The sequence below is a fragment of the Oreochromis niloticus genome, linkage group LG11 (genome assembly GCF_001858045.2).
Source record: "Oreochromis niloticus isolate F11D_XX linkage group LG11, O_niloticus_UMD_NMBU, whole genome shotgun sequence".
NCBI classification, from domain to species: domain Eukaryota; kingdom Metazoa; phylum Chordata; class Actinopteri; order Cichliformes; family Cichlidae; genus Oreochromis; species Oreochromis niloticus.
Window position 1 is genome coordinate 36,046,825 of NC_031976.2, and position 20,012 is coordinate 36,066,836.

At 41.3% G+C, this 20,012-nt stretch overlaps 2 protein-coding genes across 5 annotated transcripts in view; one reads left to right on the plus strand and one right to left on the minus strand.

The window, feature by feature from the left end:
- The window catches only part of LOC100696816 (lamin A), a 44,812-nt gene extending 41,196 nt beyond the window's left edge, over nucleotides 1-3,616 (plus strand). For both annotated transcript variants that reach the window (XM_013275037.3, XM_003451265.5), the window contains one exon: nucleotides 1,085-3,616. In XM_013275037.3, the coding sequence (XP_013130491.1) occupies nucleotides 1,085-1,120 (36 nt within the window). In that variant the 3' untranslated portion in view covers nucleotides 1,121-3,616. The remainder of the gene's footprint in view (nucleotides 1-1,084) is intronic.
- Nucleotides 3,617-4,339: 723 nt separating this feature from the next.
- Nucleotides 4,340-20,012, minus strand: part of pear1 (platelet endothelial aggregation receptor 1) — a 58,810-nt gene continuing 43,137 nt past the window's right edge. For 2 of the 3 annotated variants that reach the window (XM_005456088.4, XM_019364480.2), the window contains exons 9-23: nucleotides 19,524-19,736; nucleotides 18,425-18,599; nucleotides 18,216-18,336; nucleotides 17,947-18,110; nucleotides 16,928-17,030; nucleotides 15,216-15,368; nucleotides 14,989-15,120; nucleotides 14,757-14,888; nucleotides 14,092-14,214; nucleotides 13,626-13,844; nucleotides 11,811-11,920; nucleotides 11,452-11,578; nucleotides 9,714-9,776; nucleotides 7,748-7,951; nucleotides 4,340-5,874 (exon numbers count right to left, since the gene is read on the minus strand). In XM_005456088.4, coding sequence (XP_005456145.1) covers nucleotides 5,723-5,874; nucleotides 7,748-7,951; nucleotides 9,714-9,776; nucleotides 11,452-11,578; nucleotides 11,811-11,920; nucleotides 13,626-13,844; nucleotides 14,092-14,214; nucleotides 14,757-14,888; nucleotides 14,989-15,120; nucleotides 15,216-15,368; nucleotides 16,928-17,030; nucleotides 17,947-18,110; nucleotides 18,216-18,336; nucleotides 18,425-18,599; nucleotides 19,524-19,736 — 2,191 coding nt within the window. In that variant the 3' untranslated portion in view covers nucleotides 4,340-5,722. Of the gene's footprint in view, nucleotides 5,875-7,747; nucleotides 7,952-9,026; nucleotides 9,593-9,713; nucleotides 9,777-11,451; nucleotides 11,579-11,810; nucleotides 11,921-13,625; nucleotides 13,845-14,091; nucleotides 14,215-14,756; nucleotides 14,889-14,988; nucleotides 15,121-15,215; nucleotides 15,369-16,927; nucleotides 17,031-17,946; nucleotides 18,111-18,215; nucleotides 18,337-18,424; nucleotides 18,600-19,523; nucleotides 19,737-20,012 lie in introns of those variants that run through there. The other variant, XM_019364481.2, reaches the window with a different exon arrangement.

The following is a 20,012-nucleotide window of genomic DNA, read 5'->3' on the forward strand; positions in this document are numbered from 1 at the left end:
ACGACATGTGTGGGGTTTTTTGCTTTTTCATCTATAAATTTAGAGTTTCCTGTTCCACAATAATGCCCAGATGTTCCACATGTTTTGGAGTGCTGTACTGTAAGACGTTTAAGCATCTGAAACAGACTTTTGGCATGTGGCATCTGCAGTTAATTTAATTACTAATCAACAAAATTGGGGTTTAAATGGGATCCAAGATTGCAAATACTTCCTCTCTCTATTTCCCGAGAACTGTTTTATGATAAAAAGTGCAGTTTCGAGTCGCAGAAAGTTTTTGGTTTGCGCTGCATTTAGACAGATTCCCCAACATCAACAGTTACTTTTCACTGTGCAGACTGGGAATTATTATTAGGTGCAAAAACATAAATGTTGATCACAGAAACAACAAAGACAATGCAAAAAGCTGAGGTGATAAGAAACAACAGGATATGTGTGGATTTGCTCATGATGGTGCTCAGAGCAGATCTCAAGAGCAGCAGAATCCTAGATGCAGGTAGGAGGTGGTGTTGGTGGTGGAGCAGAGTAAGCTGTTGGAAACTAAAGTATTGTACGATCTACTGTGCAATATAAAGCACCTTAAGGCGACTGTTGTTGTGATTTGGCGCTAAATAAATAAAATTGAATTGAATTCAATCTCTCTGTTACTCTAGACACTTTAAATATGCTGAATGATGAACACAAGTCATCCACCACTTCAGTGTTTTGGTGTGTGAAATGTTTTGGGCTGAACAAACGGCTTCTTTCACTTAACTTTAACGGTTGTTTCCCCCAATTTCCCAAAAGCTTCAGAGGATAATGTAGCAAGAGGCGAAACCGAAATCGGATTTAAACTGAGACATGTGGCTTTTAAAAAAGGACATTTCTAAAGTTCAGCTGCAACATTTCAGTCCAGAAACACAGCGCTCGTTTTCCCCACAGCTCCCATTTTAACGCCTCATAAAGACTCACTAACATTAAAAAGTTGCCTTTATTAATCTGTATTCTAAGCATCAGGACCTCAAATGAAGCATTTGGTGTCGAATTACACAAATAGTTGTTTTTGTCAAACAAAAATCCAATATTCCTTTTGTTGTCTCCTCCTCAGGGCCGTATGAAGCCGGAGAACTGCTCCATCATGTAAAAACCAGACAGCACCTCACCTGAACCCAGCACCTCGTGCAGCCCACAGGGGAGAGTGATTTTTCTATCGTCGGGATGTTTGTCTTTATTTTTTTATACGATTGTCTCTTATTTTGTATTCAGATTATTCTGCGGGTTAGATTTGCTTCCAGGTTTCGGCAGAGGGCGTAGGATTTTCACATATAGCTTTCAAGTTTGTATATTCAGCTTATTTTACTGCATGTTTGCTGTTTGCTCGTGCTGCTCTCCGCTCTGCTTGCACACACGCGCGCGCACACACACACACACACACACACACACAGCTCCAGTGACCAGGGGTTGTGCTTCGATCCGAGACAGGGTTTCACATTTAATGGCCAGGCTGTCAACACTCAACACGCACAGCTAGTGGACCCTATCAGGAAAACAGCCGTACAGGCGAGAGGAGGATGGATCCTCTGGAGTCGGTTAATCATGTTTGTTTCCCATCAAACAGATCAATTCGTTATTTAAAGCCAATGTTTACAACTAAAACATTTTTTGGAGCAGTATTGTGCTATATTTATGGATAAAATATTGTAGGAAAAGTCTCCAGAGAAAGCCAAAGCGATGTAAGCTCAGGTTTTTTTTTGTTTGTTTTTTTCACCTTAGCCTTAAACAAACGGGGTGTTGATATGTTTTCTATGTGATGCTGTCGAGCAGCTGTGGTGCACACAGAGAAAATAAGTATTTGAGATGAATATATGTACACGGCTCGCTCCCCAACGAATGTATTCATTATGTTTTTTGGAATGTTTAAAGAAATAAGGGAATTATTGGGTAATGTGTCTGGTTAAGTGCTTCTTGGCTTTGAGTGTGTTTAATCATGATGGGAGAGATTTATTTTCTACCTGGGGGGAATGTCAGCAGAAGGTACTGTTTTTTGATAAATTGGGTGTCATATATAGAGAGTATATATTAATAGGCTCTGTTTCTATTTGCAGTAGATTTTGGACATGACTGTTTAACAGATTAGAAATACAGACGTGCCTTCAGAGGCAACATCTGCAGTTTGTTTTGTTTTTCCTGCTCACATGCTTCATACGGCAGTCTTGTGACTGTCAGCTGTCCTCCGATCCGTGTTGCTCCTAAAAAACTGGTCATAAGGGCTTTGAATTTTCTTTCTTTCCTCTAAGCTTTACTGCAAATCCCTTGATGTGATTTTGGGATCTCGGTCAGACTGAGGGGTTAGTGTGACTTTGTAGCTTTGGCTTCACGCACTGCTTTTTGCCAGTTATGCACAGCAGGTAGATTTGTAGTCTAGTCTGGCAGCTTAACTCATTTATACTCCAGTGGAAAGCATATCAAAGCATTTATGGAAGATACTTGATAGCTGTCCTGACATTGTTTTGTGTATGTGGAGGTTTTTTTCTACTATACTTAAAAAAAAAAAGAAAAAAGAAAAAGAGAAAAAAAAAAGCAATTTCTGCAAAGTTTTATTTTTTGGCCTCAAAAGGACAGTTCACCTCTAAAATGAAACTTGTATCCTCTGCCCTTTAATGCTGTTTTCATCCATGTAGATGGTTTTGGTGTTTCCAGGTTTGGAGACGGCTGCAGAGATGTCCGCCTTCTCTTTAATATAATGGAACTCATGTTGTGGTGCTCAGTGCTGGAAAATGCATTTGAACAAACCAGAAATCATGACCTTGTTACTCAAAAAAATCGACAGACCTTTTATGAACAGTTTCTTGTAGGAACTACTTTCTAACTTCATCCACCAACTGAAAGTAGCGTGCAGCTAGCTGACACGAGCTGCTCATCAGTGGAAGATGCAGAGTAATGAAACCATCAGATGTAGTGTCGTACAAAGAAAGAACTTCCTGTATCAACCTGCTCAGTAGTATGACCCAGTCATGACTTTTGGAAACATTGATGCTGAATTTTCAAATGTTTTTTTGGCACTTTTAATTCCAACATATTCAAGAGAAGTCGAATATCTCTTCAAATCTGGGCTAGATTCACAGAAAAGCGACAAACAAATAAGTAAACCTGACTATGGTTTGAACTGTGCTTTTTAGGTAGTTTGATGCTCAGAGTGTCTCATGAAGTCACTGACAATCAGAAATGACGTCTACAGCATAGATGTGTATTAACATTGTAGTTGTCAAATGTCTACATGTAAAGTGATGAAAAATGATTACTGTAGTTGTGCAGTATATTCACAACATAATGCTTCAGATCAGGTCATTGAAACGTCAGGGGTGTAATTAAGAACCAGAATAATAAGGACTCACTACAACCACAGATGCACACACACACTGAGGTCTTTGTAAACTCCAGCCTTCCTGCTCGAGTCTTGGTGGAGATCTCATGAATCCTTTGAAGGGCTTGAGATTTAAAGATATCACCCAAAGCCATTAATGCTAAAGGTTCTTGAAGTGGGAGTTGTTTGAGATCATGAAATCATTAAAGCCACACTTTGATGCAATGCAATTTTTTTTCTAAAGCGATGCTGAGTAAAAAGTATTTTTTCCAGTGAGTGACGGTTGTGATTATTTCTTTGTTATTGAAAAATGTAGAGTCCATGAAAAGTGCAGAGAGTTTTATTTACATCATATACACACACATGTTCCCAGGATTACATTCAAAAATAAATGACTGCACAATATCGTAGCACTAAAAGCACAACGTACATTCTGTTTGGCTTCTGTTAACAGGAAAATGAACTTCACAGGTCATATTTTTACATTAATACACCAATTTCAGTATTTCTGAACCACAACACAATCGGGACTACAGTTGGTTCCCCAGACACACACACAGAGTCCAATAATCGCCACTAATTTCAGCCAATCAAATTACACTTCCACTCTTTTCAATCATTAAAAATGTAAATGATTTTATATAAGGACTAACTTTTGACAAAAAGTAGTTCCACTGAAACCTGTTGGTGGTGACGTCAGGGTGAAGGGAGACGTCTTAAGACTGGGTGTGAGCTGTTGCACATTTGGACAGATACTCTGTAAACCTTTAGCTGCAGCAGAGGAGGCCGCGTGGAGCTGAATCTCTGAACACTATTTTGTACCCAAAGTCTCCACAGTTTTGTCCAGCGATGGAGACGTGGTGTGGAGCTCAGGCCTTCTGTCTGGCTCACAATCTTCAGTAACCCAGCCTTCCCAATCTTTAATGTCTTGTCCCTAAAATTTTGGATTCACTTCAAAGGTAGCCGTCAAGTCATCAATCACTATGCACAATCCACTCATAGTAGGGGACGTCTATAACCGATACCTAAATATGACTATGTAAAATCCATAGACGATGAGCTCTGGTACCCAGCGTGTTGAGGTTGTCGTTTCTAGTCCTTTTGAAGTTGTATTGACCAATCATGTTTGAGCAAGCTGTGCTTCACTTACAATAAACAGTCAATGAACGAATTCCTCAAAATGCAGTCTCATAAATCTGTCAACCAGCAACACATTTACTTTTTTATGATCTTTGTTTGTCTGCATATGTAAACACTGAGCAGCAGAAGACCTGGCCTGAATATCTGTTGGCTACACAGGAAGTCCCTCAGTAGGCGATCCGTTCAGAGAGTCTGCATTATGGGTAATAAAGGCACCAGGTCTAAAAAAACAAACAAACTGAAACATAATAAAATCTTTGTATTTTGGGTGAAATGGCCCTTTAATTATGACAAAAAGTGGCGTTGCACTGATGGCTTAATCATAATATCAGTGCCTGTACTCACACTGACCCTATTACATCTATTAATATATACAGGACAAAGGAGTTCATAAGGTGTCCTATGAGACCCATAAAAGCATCTTTATTTGAACAGAAGAGCTGCGCTTCAACAATACTGACAGGCTGACAATATATTCATTTCTGTATTTACAGTTTTCTTTAGACAGCAGCAATAAGCCACATTTCTTTAAAGAAACACACTTCAGTCCTTAAATGGCATTTTTTTTTTTTTTTTTAAGAAAAAACACTACATGAACTTTTGTGAAATGCTGCTGACTTTGGCTTCCAGGTCTTAAAAAAGAAAAATCTTTGGTATTTTTTCTGTTTGTAAAGTTTGGTTTGTCATAAGACATCTTTTTTTTCAGCTGAAGCTGCCTTTTTAAAAAATGTTGAAAATGTAATGCACTGAAATTCAACTCGAAACCCCCCCCCTAAAAAGCAGTATGAGACGAAGGGAAAATCGAGCTCCGATAAAAGAGGCCCGTTAAAAATGCATCAGCAGCACGCAAAGAGTGTGGAAAACAAATATTTCAGCATGTTTACAAGAGTTCAAACACACAAACATTCCCAAGTCGCTGCTTTTAGCCATGAAATCCTCTGGTGGGTTTTGCCCTCGGGAGTTAAAAGCAGCTGAAGCCCCGCGGGCGTCACCACACAGCCTGCTGGCTCCTCAGTCTGGATGACAGGTCTGTGACGGAGACGCGAGTACCGCTCTGTGGACACAAGGGGGCGGTGTTTAGTTGAAAGGAAAGCATCCACTGTAAACAAAGGTTTGTCTGGCAGGACAGACTCCTCGCCCCTGCTCTGTGGGTGGTCTGCAGCTCTGATTGTCAGAGATAAAATTCGCCGTTTCTTCATCAACCCCGGAGCGAGCAGAAGGGAACAATTTGCTCTGACGCTGTCACTGAGGGCTTCTCCTGGGGGAGGGGCAGGGCGAGGGGGGGCGGCGCACAGGTGGCAGGTCATAGTGTCCCGGGATGTGGCTGTTCACCGGGAGGTCGTAGTGGCTTTGTGGGTCCTCGTGAGGAGCGTGGCCGTGGGAGCTCTGACACTCTGAGGGGAAAAAGAACTCGCTGTGAGGACCAAACAGTCTGCCATTCTTTATTTTAGTGCTGGAAAATATGCTGACTCGATTTTTTAAATAAAAACCCATCTGTGCATTCAGTCCTGCTGCTTTGGACTTGACTGGATGAGTTAGTTTGGCGTTACAGTCTGAGCTTACTCTGTGCTCAGTGTTTAATTCAACTTGTTGAACTCGGTCCTAAATAAAGCTTTCTAAAAGCCCACACACTCCAGGGTGGAAAAGCGTGCATTCACCCTCTGTTTAAATTTAAATAACATCATCTATAAATCGTTTAATAAGAGTCTAGCTTTCAGATGTGGGCACCCTGAACGAGGATATTAGCAAATAAACTAAAAACATCAGTAACAAACAGCAGTGTCGCATAATCTGTCAATGTCATGCCATGAAGTGGAAACGCCTCCTCGTCTTCTTTACTCTTTACTGTTCCTTTTATGTTTATAAACCCTTTATTACATGAAGTGTGTATTTGCTCTAAATGACTCATTTTCTTAGTCATTGTGTTCTGGATCCATGCCAGAGTATTTAAAGACATTAAAGACAATCTGATTGGTAATTTTGTTTATTATGACATGCATACTTATTGTAGATTGTACTGGAGAAGAAGTTGCTGCTCAGAATCCATCTCATCTACAATCGTTTGTATTTAGCTGCAAAATGTGCTGACGCAAAAAGTTTTTCCAAGCTTAATTTTCAACATCAATTTTAGTTAAATTAGGCCAGACTGGATTTGTTTGCACTTTGTGCTGCTTTTCTTCATTTCAAAAGTCTTGTCTGGATCTCAGAGCTTAAAAACCAGCTACAAATGTTGCAGTCATACAGAGAAGAGAATCAGTGATTTAAACAACAGTTTGTGCAGAGCGGCCACAAAGCTGGCGCTGTCATTACAACCACAGTCTTCTGTTTCAGGTAGAGTGAATGCAAATTGCAGTGATTTCTCCAAGAAAAAAAGACTGGACTCAATCCAATATGTTGATGAATGTACGGATTTGATCCTACACTTCATTCGTCTGACACCATATTGATGCATTACTAGTGTCCACAATACAATAAAAAGCTAGGAAGAACATCCTTTGGCTTCCTGTTTTTCCTCTCCCCTGCCCTTCCTCTTCCTTTAGTCTTTTGTTTGTTGCAAACAGATGTTGATTCATCAGTCCATGACCTGAGGAAGTCTGGCCTGCCCAACTGTCCAACAGGCCACAGACCTGTTTTAAGGTTTGACTGATAAGGACCTTAAAAGAGTTTCTATTTTTTGTTTTTTCTCCCAATGCGGGTGGAACTATGGTACAGTGGTTGGCACTGTAGCCTAATAAACTCAAGTTAATCCACAGAATTATGTAAAATCAACTACAACTATTGGGCTTAATCTTTGAATTCAGGTGTTTTTGTCCTGTTGCCACGGCTGTATAAAATCATGTAGCCACGCAGTCTGCCTTTGCAAACGTTCCCAATGAATGGATTGTTCTAAAGATAAAAATTCATAACATTAAGGAGTGGGATCACCAAGTGCTGACAGACAGATAATGTGTGAAAGCTGCTAACGCTCTGCAGGGTTCCACGTCTCCTCTGGCATTAACATCAGCACAAAGACTGTGTACCAGGAGCTGCATGGCACAGGTTAAAGGTGCTGTAGGTGTAACGTGTAGGTAGTTGTTATTAGCATTAGAGTAGCTGGATCCAAAAAGCTGGGCTGGCTCATTCGAAAACACAAACAGATCGACACCCAGACACACTGATGTTTGTATGATGGAAATATTGGACATTTAAAAATAATAAAAACTAAGAAGGTTGTGGTGAAGTGTAAAACACTCCCTGGACTCGCAGGAGGTCAGAAGTTTTGCTTACCTCTGCGTAAGCTGGCCGTGTGGAACGGCGGCGGGGGCGTAATCTCGGTGTACGCGCGCTCTCTGGGCACGGCCGACTTCATCTCCATGTAGCTGCTCTCCGGGGGGCAGAAGGGTAGGGGCAGCCCAGGCAGGTCTTTGATGGTGGCGTACGGATTCTCGCTGTTCAGAGAGCTGCTGCTCACGGCCACCGAATCCTTCAGCTCTGCAGGAAACAAATATTGAGAGATTAAACTGCATATGAAGTCCATGCAGAACGAGAATGGAACATGATTGAGGGTTAAAGCCTAAGCCTACTAGATGAAGCATTCACTGCATGAAAACTGAGATTTTCATCAGTAAGCAGCTCTGTAAATTGCTGTACAGCTGCGAGTTAATGACTGTTGACGTAAATTTGTAGGCAGCACAAAGGACTTCCAGTAACTGTCGAGTACTGACATGGAAATTGAAATTTCTAGCAGTTTTACAAGCCTGAGAATTCCTCTGGGCTCAGGAGACAAATCATGACAGTAGAGGACCACGACGGCTTCTGAAGTTCCAGCTTTCTTTATAAAGTACTGATGATCTTTTACAGCATTAAGGAATCAGCTTTAGTTTAATTGTGCACTTGTGAATTTGTAGCTTTAACAGAGGTCTGTTGAGATGAAATATGTTTTTTTCCCTGAGCAATATTCAATAATGTTATTTAAATAATCAAAAAAGCAGCTTCAGACTTCCTTGTCTCTTTATGGAACGATGCCGTGTTAGCAACAAACTGCAGAAAGAGAAAAAAATATTCCCCAGTGACAGCAGAGGTGCAGCATTTAAAGAGCTGCAAACACAGAGACACTGAAAAAAGACCAATTACAACAGAAATGTTTCCAGGGGACAATAAAAAAATGGATGTAAGCTTTCGGTTTGTCTGATGGTTTCTTTGTTTTATCGCTCGCTTCATGAGTCACTGAATTTTGCAACAAGCACGTCTCGGCCGTCTGCCGCGTCTGTGTTTTCAAACCAGTCAAAATGTTTTCTCAGTCTGCTTAAATGTGTTTGCGCTACGAGGAGCTCTCAGGACCACTATACACAGTCTACGGCCGAGGATGTTATGTGCTTACCGTCTTTGTTTAACATGTATTTTAACGTTTGCTAAATGGGACTAAACAAACAGTCCATTTGAGGATGATGGGAATGTCATCAGTAAACAAGCAAGCCAAACTTTATTTGTGTAGCACACTTGATTCGATGTGGCATTCAAGGTCAAGCCTGAGCTGAGGTGGAAGTAAAAAAAACCCTACACATAATGTAAAATGAATGAGATTCAAATAATTTAATAAATGTAAAGAAAATAAACAATCAAGAAGACAAAATCTGACTGAGTGTGCAAATCATGACAGAAGGCTTGATCTCTTGTGTGGCCTGAGTTCAATTCCACCCAGACTATCAGATATAACAGAAACTAATAAATAAAAAAATATAATTAAAAAAATAATATTTAAGCAATAGAAGTGATAAAACTCGGAAACAGGAATAAAATCAAATATAAATTAAAACAACAATATGCAAGTAAAAATGTTAAAGTGGAAAACAAACATTCAGCATGTCACAAGTATATGTAATCACATGGCGGTGATAGATCGAACGTTACATTTTTCCACAAGTACATAGAGTTCCCCCAGAGGGGGGCTTTAAAACCAAATTACATGGACACCTAATTCACCCAAAGCTTGCTGTGAAAAAAATCACACGGGTGTTAGAAGAAAAGTCCCCACAGTTAAATCCTCTGTGGACCATGAATGTCTGTATGAAATTCATGAAAAGCCATCTGATGGATAAAGGTGTGACGATGGCGAACACTGTCATCCATAGACTGTATAAATAAAGAATGACATTCTTAGAGCCGTAAGCATACTTTTTGGACAGCTTTTCCGCAGCTAACCTCAGTCTTCAGCAGTAAGTAAGAAAAGAGAGAAAATGAGGTGATAAACTACCTTTGTTGTAATATTTTCCGAGGCTGGCGCTGTAGCTGTAGCTCCGATCGATGCCAAAAGCTCCTGTTAACAATAAAAGACAAATCAGACGTCCTCATTTTGCTTTATAGCGAGCTAATCAAAAGCAGATAAACTGCTGTGGAAACCTGTAAAAATCAATCCCAGGTGAGTGATAGGTGCTGGCAATGCAACTCTCACCTTTTACGAAGTCCTTATAATTTTTATAGTCTCATATCGAGTGTGCCCCGCTGACTAGGAAATGTGATGGTCGATAAACTTTGCTCAAGATTATAAGCAGGAACTATTTAAGCTTCCTCCTGCCCTGAAGCTTTCAGCTATTACCTGTATAAGCAACTATGCTGGCGCGGTTACTGAGAAGAGCCTAAGAAATATTTCAAATCTAATCTTCTGCACTCCACTCCAAGCTTTAGTCACAACTCTGATCATAGAACCACCCTAAGAAAGGTTTTTCCTTCACTGAAATTTCACAGAGTCACTTTGATCTCTGAAAGTTCAGCTTACCGAGGTTGATTCTCCATGATCAGTTTTCCTTCTCATAGCCACTGCAATGTTTTAACTCTTTCACTACCAATGAGGAACTACAGCAAAAGCTTTTGGATCAAAAATAGATATGGACTTATTCTTCTCATTTACATTCCAATTTATATTTTATTGATACCAATAAAATACTTTTCACAGTTCAAACAATAGTTTTCCAGGTCCTGTCAACAAGTTGTTTTAGTTTCTGTCGCTTTAAAGGCCTCCCCTCCCTAAAAACCCCACTGTCTTCTGATTGGCTGCCCCTCCTCTCTCCTGCAACCAGAACCCTGGTGCCAGTAAGCCATGCTTTCCTATTCATGTGGCTTTGGTGTCCCTGAGATGACTGTGTAAAAAAGTCCACACTGAGCTGATGTTAGCTCAGCACATAATTACAAGAAAATGTCTGGATTTTAAAAAACCTTTTGGCTCTCAGGGATTATTTTACATTTACCTCATTATTTAAAACTTTGATCATGTTTATTGTGATCATCTAACATCAGAACATGAGAGAAAATGAGAAAAGCATGACATAACATCCCCCTTCATATATAAATATTTAATTGTAAATGTTTTACGGAAATTTCAAACTAAAATACAAAATTGAGAACTTTATACTGCAAACAAACTTTTCCTGTCCACCTGCAGCACCTCCATCGCCCACTAGAGGCTTGCTGCACAGTTTAATAAGGTTTAACAGTGGAAATAGCCATCAGAGGAACAGTAGTTTTTTGCTTTCCCACTTTGCCAGAGGTCACCACTTAGTCGTAGTAATATAATACTAAACTTTAAGTATCACCAGAAGTCTGCACAAATCCTTCTAAGAAAGGACACGTATCAGATCTTTGCACTTTAGCTTCGTGCTTGCTCTTCAGTGAAAATAAAGACGTTTGGTTGCTTAATAACTGTGTAATTATTGACTATAGTTTGATCACTCTATTATATTACTATGAGAGAGGCAAAGCTAATGTGATGACAGTAATGTCTTATTGTGTAACAACCCCCCCCCACCGCCTGCCAGCAGTTGCGGGTTTTACTGATTACTTTAATGCCGCTGTGGTCAGAAGGTCAGGAAACCAGCTTCTCGCTTTTATAAGCTTGTAAATGGTAATGTGCTCATTTTATTCAAGTCTACAGCTGCAGGTGTGCCCTCTAAATGATCCTTATGTGAATCACGCAGTGGAGAGTCACCTAGACGGACCTGAGTCTTTGTGAGGCTCGTGGTGTTTCCAGTCTGCAGGCAGAGTGGCATTGGTCTCAACTCCAAACAGACCGCGTCTCTCCCTCTCTGCGTTCTTCACACTGCAGAACAGCTGGTTGTTGGTGTTCTGTAAGGCAGGAAAAATGATAAACCGTCGCAAATGTACAAAAGCCAAATGAAGCGCTGAAGACCAATGACCTACTGCGTCTACATGTTTTGGTATCATATGATTTCACACACACCCCTGAATACATAGCCAGCTGTTGCTGGCTGTACAAATGACATATTCCTCCCAGTGCTGCACTTCAGTTACAATGAGGCATGAAGCTTTCTCCTTAGATATCAGAGATGACATTCACCTTGATGGTGCGGTCGTGGTTGTTGGGGAGGTGTGGCAGCGGAGGCCTGTTCTGGCTCAGTGTGTGGTAGCTGGGGTTGGAGTAGTAATGGTGGTAACTGTGAGGAACATCTGCAGGACCAAAACAAACACATGGCATCACGTCTGCTGCTATTAAATTACCTCAAGGTCAATAAAATGCATTCCACAAACACACAGAATGAGACAGAAATGAAACCGCACTGTGCATACAAACGACATCAACATCACAGTGATTTTCTTCAAAAATACTAAATATCCAGCGTAGATCGCTGACCGGCTGAATCTTCTTCTGTAAACGCATGTTAGCAGTCAGCAGTGATTCAGTTTAAAACAAATATTTCCTTAAACTGTTTTTATGAAGCAATGAGATTTACAGGGATTAAAGAAGAATCCTCAACAACACCACAAACTCTGCCACAGTCCCACTTGTTACAACATTTAATTTATCCCTTATGTATAAGATGACTTCAATTACTGCCAGTTAATAAATGGCTGACACTGAGCATGATATCTGTCTAGTTTAACGCACCAGTTTGTTAAACCATCACGTGCGTTTGGCTGAATTAGAAGTTTGAAACATATCCGACTGTACCTTGTTCTTCTAATTCTAACATTCTATATGAAAAATTTGTTCAGTGATTTATTTTCATAATAAACCTTATTCATGTGGCCTTTAAGTCCAGTTAAATCACATTCGGTCGGCACCAAAAGAAAACATATCAAAGGAACATATAGTTATGTTGATTTCTGACATCCTGGTTTATATTTTAAGGCCTAAAAAGTGTTTAAGTGTCAGTTTAAATCTCCAGCAGGGAAGTTGAAAAAGTGAACAAAATCAGCCGTCACATCAACACATTAATCAAAGAGTCAAATTTATATCCACAAACACAAATTTTCCTTTTTTTGGCTGCAATGACGACTCTCCTATCTACTAATTTATGTCTATGTACACAAAATATATCATATTTTCCAAAAGAGTGAAAAATCCACACGTTTGAGGGTGGAGTGATTGGCAGTGGTGTAACTTACATTGGTGGAAACCACTAGAACCATAGTGCTGGTCCCGCACGAGAGATTAAAAACTACTGTTAGAGTTTGGAAGAAATGCACAGGGTAAGATTTAGAAAAAGATCCTGGTTTTGGTTCAGATACAATGACTCCATTTTATTTTAAAGGCGGTTTGTTGCGTGCCAGGGTGACGTGTTCCAGCTGGACAGGATCAACAACATACGTGATGCAGACACAAAACATTCTTCTCATTGAAACGCGTTAGCTTTACTAACAGGCTACATGAACAAATACCTTACTTTTCCTGTTTTGCCACAAAGTGCACAAAGTGTGTTATTAGCAGTGATGGAAAAAGAAGAGCAAACGTATGAAAGTAAAGATGAAAGCAGTTTCTAAGGCGGCTGGATTTTCAGGGGCAGCTGGCTGTGCACGCTCCAGCAGGATATGACAGTAAAACGCTGGGTGATTGTTCCCACTGAACATGTCAGTTTGTCATTATCCAGCGATGTTCTCGTACCCTCCGTCTGTACTTACCAAACCGTACTGGAAACTGCATGGTGCTACACTACTACCACATTGTAGGTTTAAGTTGAGAGCTAAATTATTGTTGCTGTAATTCAACCTTATATCCACAGGAGATTAATCCTGTGTTGAGCTTCTGAATTTTGTCTGACTGGATGTGTCAGGTTTTACTTTCAATCTGTGTCTGTTTTATGTTACACATACAGCACTCAGTAGGATGAGCCATTTCTCTGCATGAGCAGACAGAAACATCTTCTGACTGTACCTGGAACGGCATATTCAGAGTTGACGGTGCGGCTGGTGGAGAAGGAGACAGTCGGTGTGTTGTTCTGCTTTTCCTTCTGCCTGCGGCGGTAGAGCAGCAGCAGAGCCAGCAGCAGGACCACCAGAATGACAAGCACAACGATGCCGGCGATGGCCCCCCACGACTCCCTCTCTCCAGGATTAAGACGACTCATGACGCTCCCCGTCTGCTGGAAGGAGTCTGACAAGCAGAGGGTGGAAGGAGAGCTCAAGTACAACAACCAGAGGAGCTTTCATGATTAATTCATTATTAGTCCAAAATCCATGAACCACAGCGCATGAAGCAGATTGCTGTGCAAAGTCAATAAATGTTCAATTCAGTTTTATTTATATAGCACCAAATCACAACAACAGTGCGCTTTATATTGTAAGGTATTGTAAATGTCAGTGTTATAGCTCCGATACTTCTGCTAACTTGAGGTTCGTACCTTGCTTGCAGTCGTCGCCTCCGTTTTCACACACACAGTCTCCAGTAAATCTGTCACAGAGGAGGTTGGCTGGACAGGAACAGGTCTGAGCACAGAGCTGGCCGAAACGTCCCGGATCACACGCTGGAAAACAAAGTACATTTCTATGACTTATTTCCCCTTCAGCAGCATCTGTATGATATATCTGTTGAGGTTTTACAGGACTGACTTGATTGCTCCTATTATTCTGTTAGGCCTCACTCAGCTAATCTGAGTCACTGAGCTGTTCCTCTGTTTGTGCTGTCGGTGCTTTTTAATGCAAATATCTGTTTTGTTTCAGTTCTGGTGAAATTCTACTATTTTGTTAGTCGAGCACTAATTAGCAGGTGTTTGTTTCTCTGTGATGCATCTGGACAGTTTATGATTCCTGCTTGCTGACTAAGCTAACTGGCAACAGCTGGTAGTTTAAATATGGTCACTTCCAGCTCTAAAGAAAAGCAAGATGCTCAGATCAAGGCCTCACATTGTCTGCTTCCAATGATTAGAGTCAGTTTATGGATAAAAACAAGGCCCTGGCTGCTGGGAAGTTATAGTGATTATTAATCAACAGATTACCACTTCAGGTTCTAACCCTGTTCTAACACTGTCCACGCTCTCATCTCTGCATGAAATCCCGTGGCACTCACGTTTGGAGCAGTCGATAGCCGTCCAGCCCGGTAAACATTCACAGTGACCGTTCCGGTGGTTGCATGTGGAGTTGTTGGCACAGGGAACACACACTTCAGAGCACTGTTTTCCAAAGTAGCCAGCTGGACAAACTGTAACCACAGAACGCAACCTGCTAAATGTCCTGCACTCACTTGTAAATGAAGAATCAGTGGCTTTTTGTGATGACTGCTGATTAGTGAGAAAGCCCACCTTGGTCACAGTTTGGCCCAGTGTATCCAGGTAGACAGTCACACTCTCCCGTCACATGATGGCAGCGGTATGATTGGCCACAGGACTGACAGGTCATACTGCACTGGTCACCGTACGTACCCGTTCCGCATTCTGAGGGAAACAGTAGGGCCGATATTAGACAATACATACAGCGAGCGAGACTTTAGGTCGTTTTTCTTTATTGACTCATCAGTAGCAATGCTCACTGTTTTGGCAGGTGACTCCCCAGTAGCCTGGGCGGCACACACATGATCCAGTTTCCCTCAAACAGGTGTCGCTGTTTGGACAATGCTTGAAGCAGGTCTGGTTACAGTGGCGCCCCCACAGGCCCTCTGAACACGGCTCACTGCAGCGGGGACCTAAAGGAAATGAAGCAGCGAGCGCATAAATGAAGCAGGAAATTACAACTTTTATTGAGTCTAATCACATCATTTAGTTTAATAAAGGACCTACAGTTTCACATCCTCTAAAGTACAGAGCAGAATGCCTTTCACTATCCCAAGTTTAGATCAGTTACTGATCTAAATACATAAAAACATGGTTATAACTATATAAAAATTTAGTTGAAATGATAAGCAAGAACAGAGTGAAAATGGGAACATGAGGGGTTTTTTTGGTGGTTAACAGTTTCAGAAATGTTGCTGCTGAGCAGCCAACTCTGAAATATTTGGTAATTTAGTGTTCTCACCAAAAAGATTTTTCACAACTGTAACTAACACATTTTCCCCCAAACACAAAGAGCCTGTTTTATTCACATGGATGGGAGGTGCAAAGCCAGAAAAAAGTGCTTTCCCTACTGGGCCATTCTAGCAGCCTTTTACGAGGCTGCAGTGGGGTATGGACGTAAGAGTGAAACGCTAACATCAGCATGTCAACATTCACCTTCACTAGCACGAAACACACAAGTGTTATGTTAACAGATTCATCTCTAAAACCCCAAAATATTAGCCTCATAGAGTCACAGGAAGAAATGTTGGATGTCAGTAAGAGTGCAGTATGTATGACTTTAACCCTGTGAGGTCATAAACATAACCCAGATCATATCTCCTAGAGAAAGCAAAAAAATGACTTGTTGGAACAAATGTAAATAATATTTCATGCATGTTAGAAGGTTTAAGTTTTGTCCCATATTTGCTAAAACACAGGAGAAAAACTTATTCACAAATGAAATGCTCTGTTTTCAAAGGGTTACAGTTCAGAGTCATTTCTGATCATTACTCACAGGCATACGGTCAAGTCAGGTGGTGTCACAATAATCAGAAAAATGAATTTCAGATTGAAAGAAATGAATCTGGACAGCTGAGTAAAGCAACAAATGTTTAAGAACATCGCCTTCCCTTTTTAAAATGTCATATATGAAAAAGAAGGAGGAAGGAATTGGTGTTTAGTAATTCAGTTCAATTCAGTTTTATTTATAGAGCACCAAATCACAACAACAGTCACCTCAAGGTGCTTTACATTGTAAGGTAGACCCTACAATACAGAGAAAAACCCAACAATCATATGACCCCCTATGAGCAAGCACTTTGGTGACAGTGGGAAGGAAAAACTCCCTTTTAACAGGAAGAAACTTCTGGCAGAACCAGGCTCAGGGAGGGGCGGGGCCATCTGCTGCGACCGGTTGGGGTGAGAGAAGGAAGACAGGATAAAAGACATGCTGTGGAAGAGAGACAGAGATTAATAACTAGTATGATACTTGTTAGTAAGAAACTTGATTAATTGTATCAATCTGATTGGCTCTGACACTGCTTACTATTTACAGCTCATGTTGCAAGACTTTCTTTAAGTCGCACAACAATGAGAATAAAGGAGAGCAAGGATGGTTTAAAACCTGTGGCTCACAGTTTATCAGACCAGACTCATCTGTGATACCAAAGCCAAGCTGGGAGCGATACATCAGCAGGACGTCATCACTTACCAGACCAGCCTGGCAGACAGTGGCACTCCCCGGTGTTAGCTTGGCAGCCGTCGGCATGAACACAATCACACCTCTTCAGGCAGCCAGGCCCAAACGTGCCCATCTGCACAATGAACAAGTGCCAACGGGCAAAGAACTGTCAGGGGAATCTCCTCCACATTCGGTCAGCCCAGTCAGAGTGAGACAAAATACTACACTGGCAATGTGCTGTTGTGTAGACAGCCTGGTGGGCTGGCATTGCAAAGACAAGAGGGGTACTTTTCCAAAATGCAGATTAAAGCATACAGAGGACGAGGTAAGGGATTCAAAGCTGGACACTTCTACAGGCTGCCTAATCACAAAGCGGACACATCCCGTAGAATTATCAGCCGTGTGATTTGAGTGTTAGTCTTATCAACGACGTCATTCGTCTCTCATCAGTGTGACATGGAGTAAACATAGACTGGCGTTTTCTTATCTTGGAGAGCATTTATGTAACAAAGTGACATCTGTTTCTTTACAATACTGTGGCTTTAGTCCAGGGTGGGAGGACTCTGGAAACAGATCCCTTTTTTGAACCATTGCTTTTATTTTGTTTATATTTTATATGCATGCAATGTGTTATTGCACACTTATTAATTAAGATCTTCATTTACCATTTTTACTGATTTGTTGTGACAGGTTAGTTTTGTTAAATACACAAAACCAGTATTTGATATATGTTATATATTAGTTTACATTCTAGTTTACCCATCGAGCTGAGTCATAAAAACATTATTGCTGTTACTCTGTGCACTTGTATGCAGGTATGGTGTCTGACAACATCCGTATTCAAGGTTCAAGGCTGTTTTTATTGTCTCCCTACAGAGAAAACTGTCTGACACTAAAGACACTGCTGCATAGGACAGTCGTGTCACAAAACAGCGTTCTCTGTTGTCTAGTAAAAGGATGGATCTTTTAATACCTGGTTTTCCAACATCTTTTACAACTTCAATGGTAAATACTAAATATAAAGCCTCCCAGTATCTCCAGATACTCACCGGGCACGGTTGGTCACAGCGCACCCCCTGCCAGCCAACCGTGCAGGTGCAGGATCCATCTGCAGGGTTACATTTCGCTCCGTTGGCACAGTGACACGTGGCATTGCATCCCGGACCCCAGGTTCCTTCGGAGCAGGGGATGCAGCAGTCCGGTCCTCGCCAGCCTGCAGACCCACAATCAACTCTTAGTCTTTGTTTTCCTTTTGGCCAGTTTTTCTTCATGATTGTATTTATTCTCCTCTGATTAATTGTTTTTGTTTATCTATTACCTTCTTTGCAGAAACAAGTTCCATCAATCGGTGAGCAGTCCACATAGTTTTTACAGGAGCACTCCAGGGAGCAGTTCTTGCCATAGGTGCCACTTTTGCAGGGATTTTCACAGTGAAGCCCCTGCAGTAACCCCCAAAGTTTGGTTTACATGAAGACACAACAGGTATAGAAAGTGAGTCATGAGTCTTTAATCTATTCTACCACTGACCGTGAAGCCCGGGGCGCAATGACATTGTCCTGTGGCCCCATCACACACCCCTCCATTCACACAAAGACACGGCTCCAGGCACCCATGACCATAGAAACCATGAGCGCAGGTCTCATTGCAGTATAGTCCCGCCCAGCCCGGTTGGCATGTGCACTCTCCTTTCATTGGATGGCAGCTGGACAGTGTAAGCAGACATAAGTATGAATGAAGCAGTGAGAAACAGAAGACTTAATGCCAAAGAAAACCAACAGTCAGCGCCGGTCTACATGTACTTCAGTACTTGTCTTCATACTGCAGAGGGGCATGTAACCACTTTAAAGAAATTATTATTGATGCTGCCATTTTTGAAAGTTCTGAGCTGGAGAATAATCTCATTGGTTGACTTTAGGGTTGGTGGAGCCACTGCAGCATAAGATGTTAATCAGGCTCAGTGATGCCCACGAAGGCCTAAGAAATGAAAACACCCATGGCTGTGTGGTCTGCTCACACTCTGCTTAAAGCAGCTCTTTAATTACATTTAGTGCTGCAACATTATGATACGATAAAATTTAACCTATATTTGGGAATTTCCAGGTAAGCCTAACTGGATGAAGATCCCGGAATAGACAAGATTATTATAGGAGATCTCATTTGGCCTGGGAAGGATCCCTCAGGAGGTCTTGGAAAACATGGCTTTCTGGCTTCATATAAGCACTGATGGATGGATGGTTGGCTAAAATAAATAACATGCCATCAGCCACAGTTAAAATGGTACAATACTGTGCAGATAAAGTAAATAACACATATATTCATGAACCAGTTTAGAATCTTTTTGAGAAATATCTGAGAGTGTTGTGAATGCAAACTATATAATTAATAAAACTGCATGTCCTGTAAAACCTACAACATTATTAAAAGTGAGAAAAAACACCCTTTGGTTAAACAGCACAACATAAAGTGTAGAATGAGGGTAGCGTGGAATACGTAAATTCAAATTACAAGAAAAAACCCCTCAACTTCATTTAAATGTTTTTTGAAAATTGTCAGTTCACACTGCATGAATCACTATTCAAAGCAGTAAGTGAAGCTTTTGCCAGACTCATGCAAAAGCTGCTCTTACCTGAGTGTGTGTTTGTCCTGACAGAGACACGTGCGCTCACAGTGCATGCCATAAATGCCGTCTGAGCACATCCTGTCCCTGCAGTGTGGACCGCTGAAGCCGGGCTCGCACAGACAGGCTCCATCGATGTTGTAGCAGAGCGCACCGTTAGCACAGTCGCACACACCTTTACAGTCCTGTCCGTAACTACCTGCAGCACACTCCTCCTTACACCTTAATGCAGGAAAACACACAGACACAAAAAAGCTGGGGCAATGGGATAAAATATACAAATGTGTGTTTGAGCACAGTATGCAAACCAAATCTAAACGTTCTGCATTCCTGTGCCTCTGCTGTTTGGTTTTGCCTGAATTTTGGAGAAAAACATGCTCAAATTACTCCCGTTCACTGACAAGAAATCATAACCAGGCTGCAAGACAAAAAAAATGGATGACAGTGCCAAAACATTAGACGTGGCACCGGTAAGCATACTGGAGAGGCACCTGCACA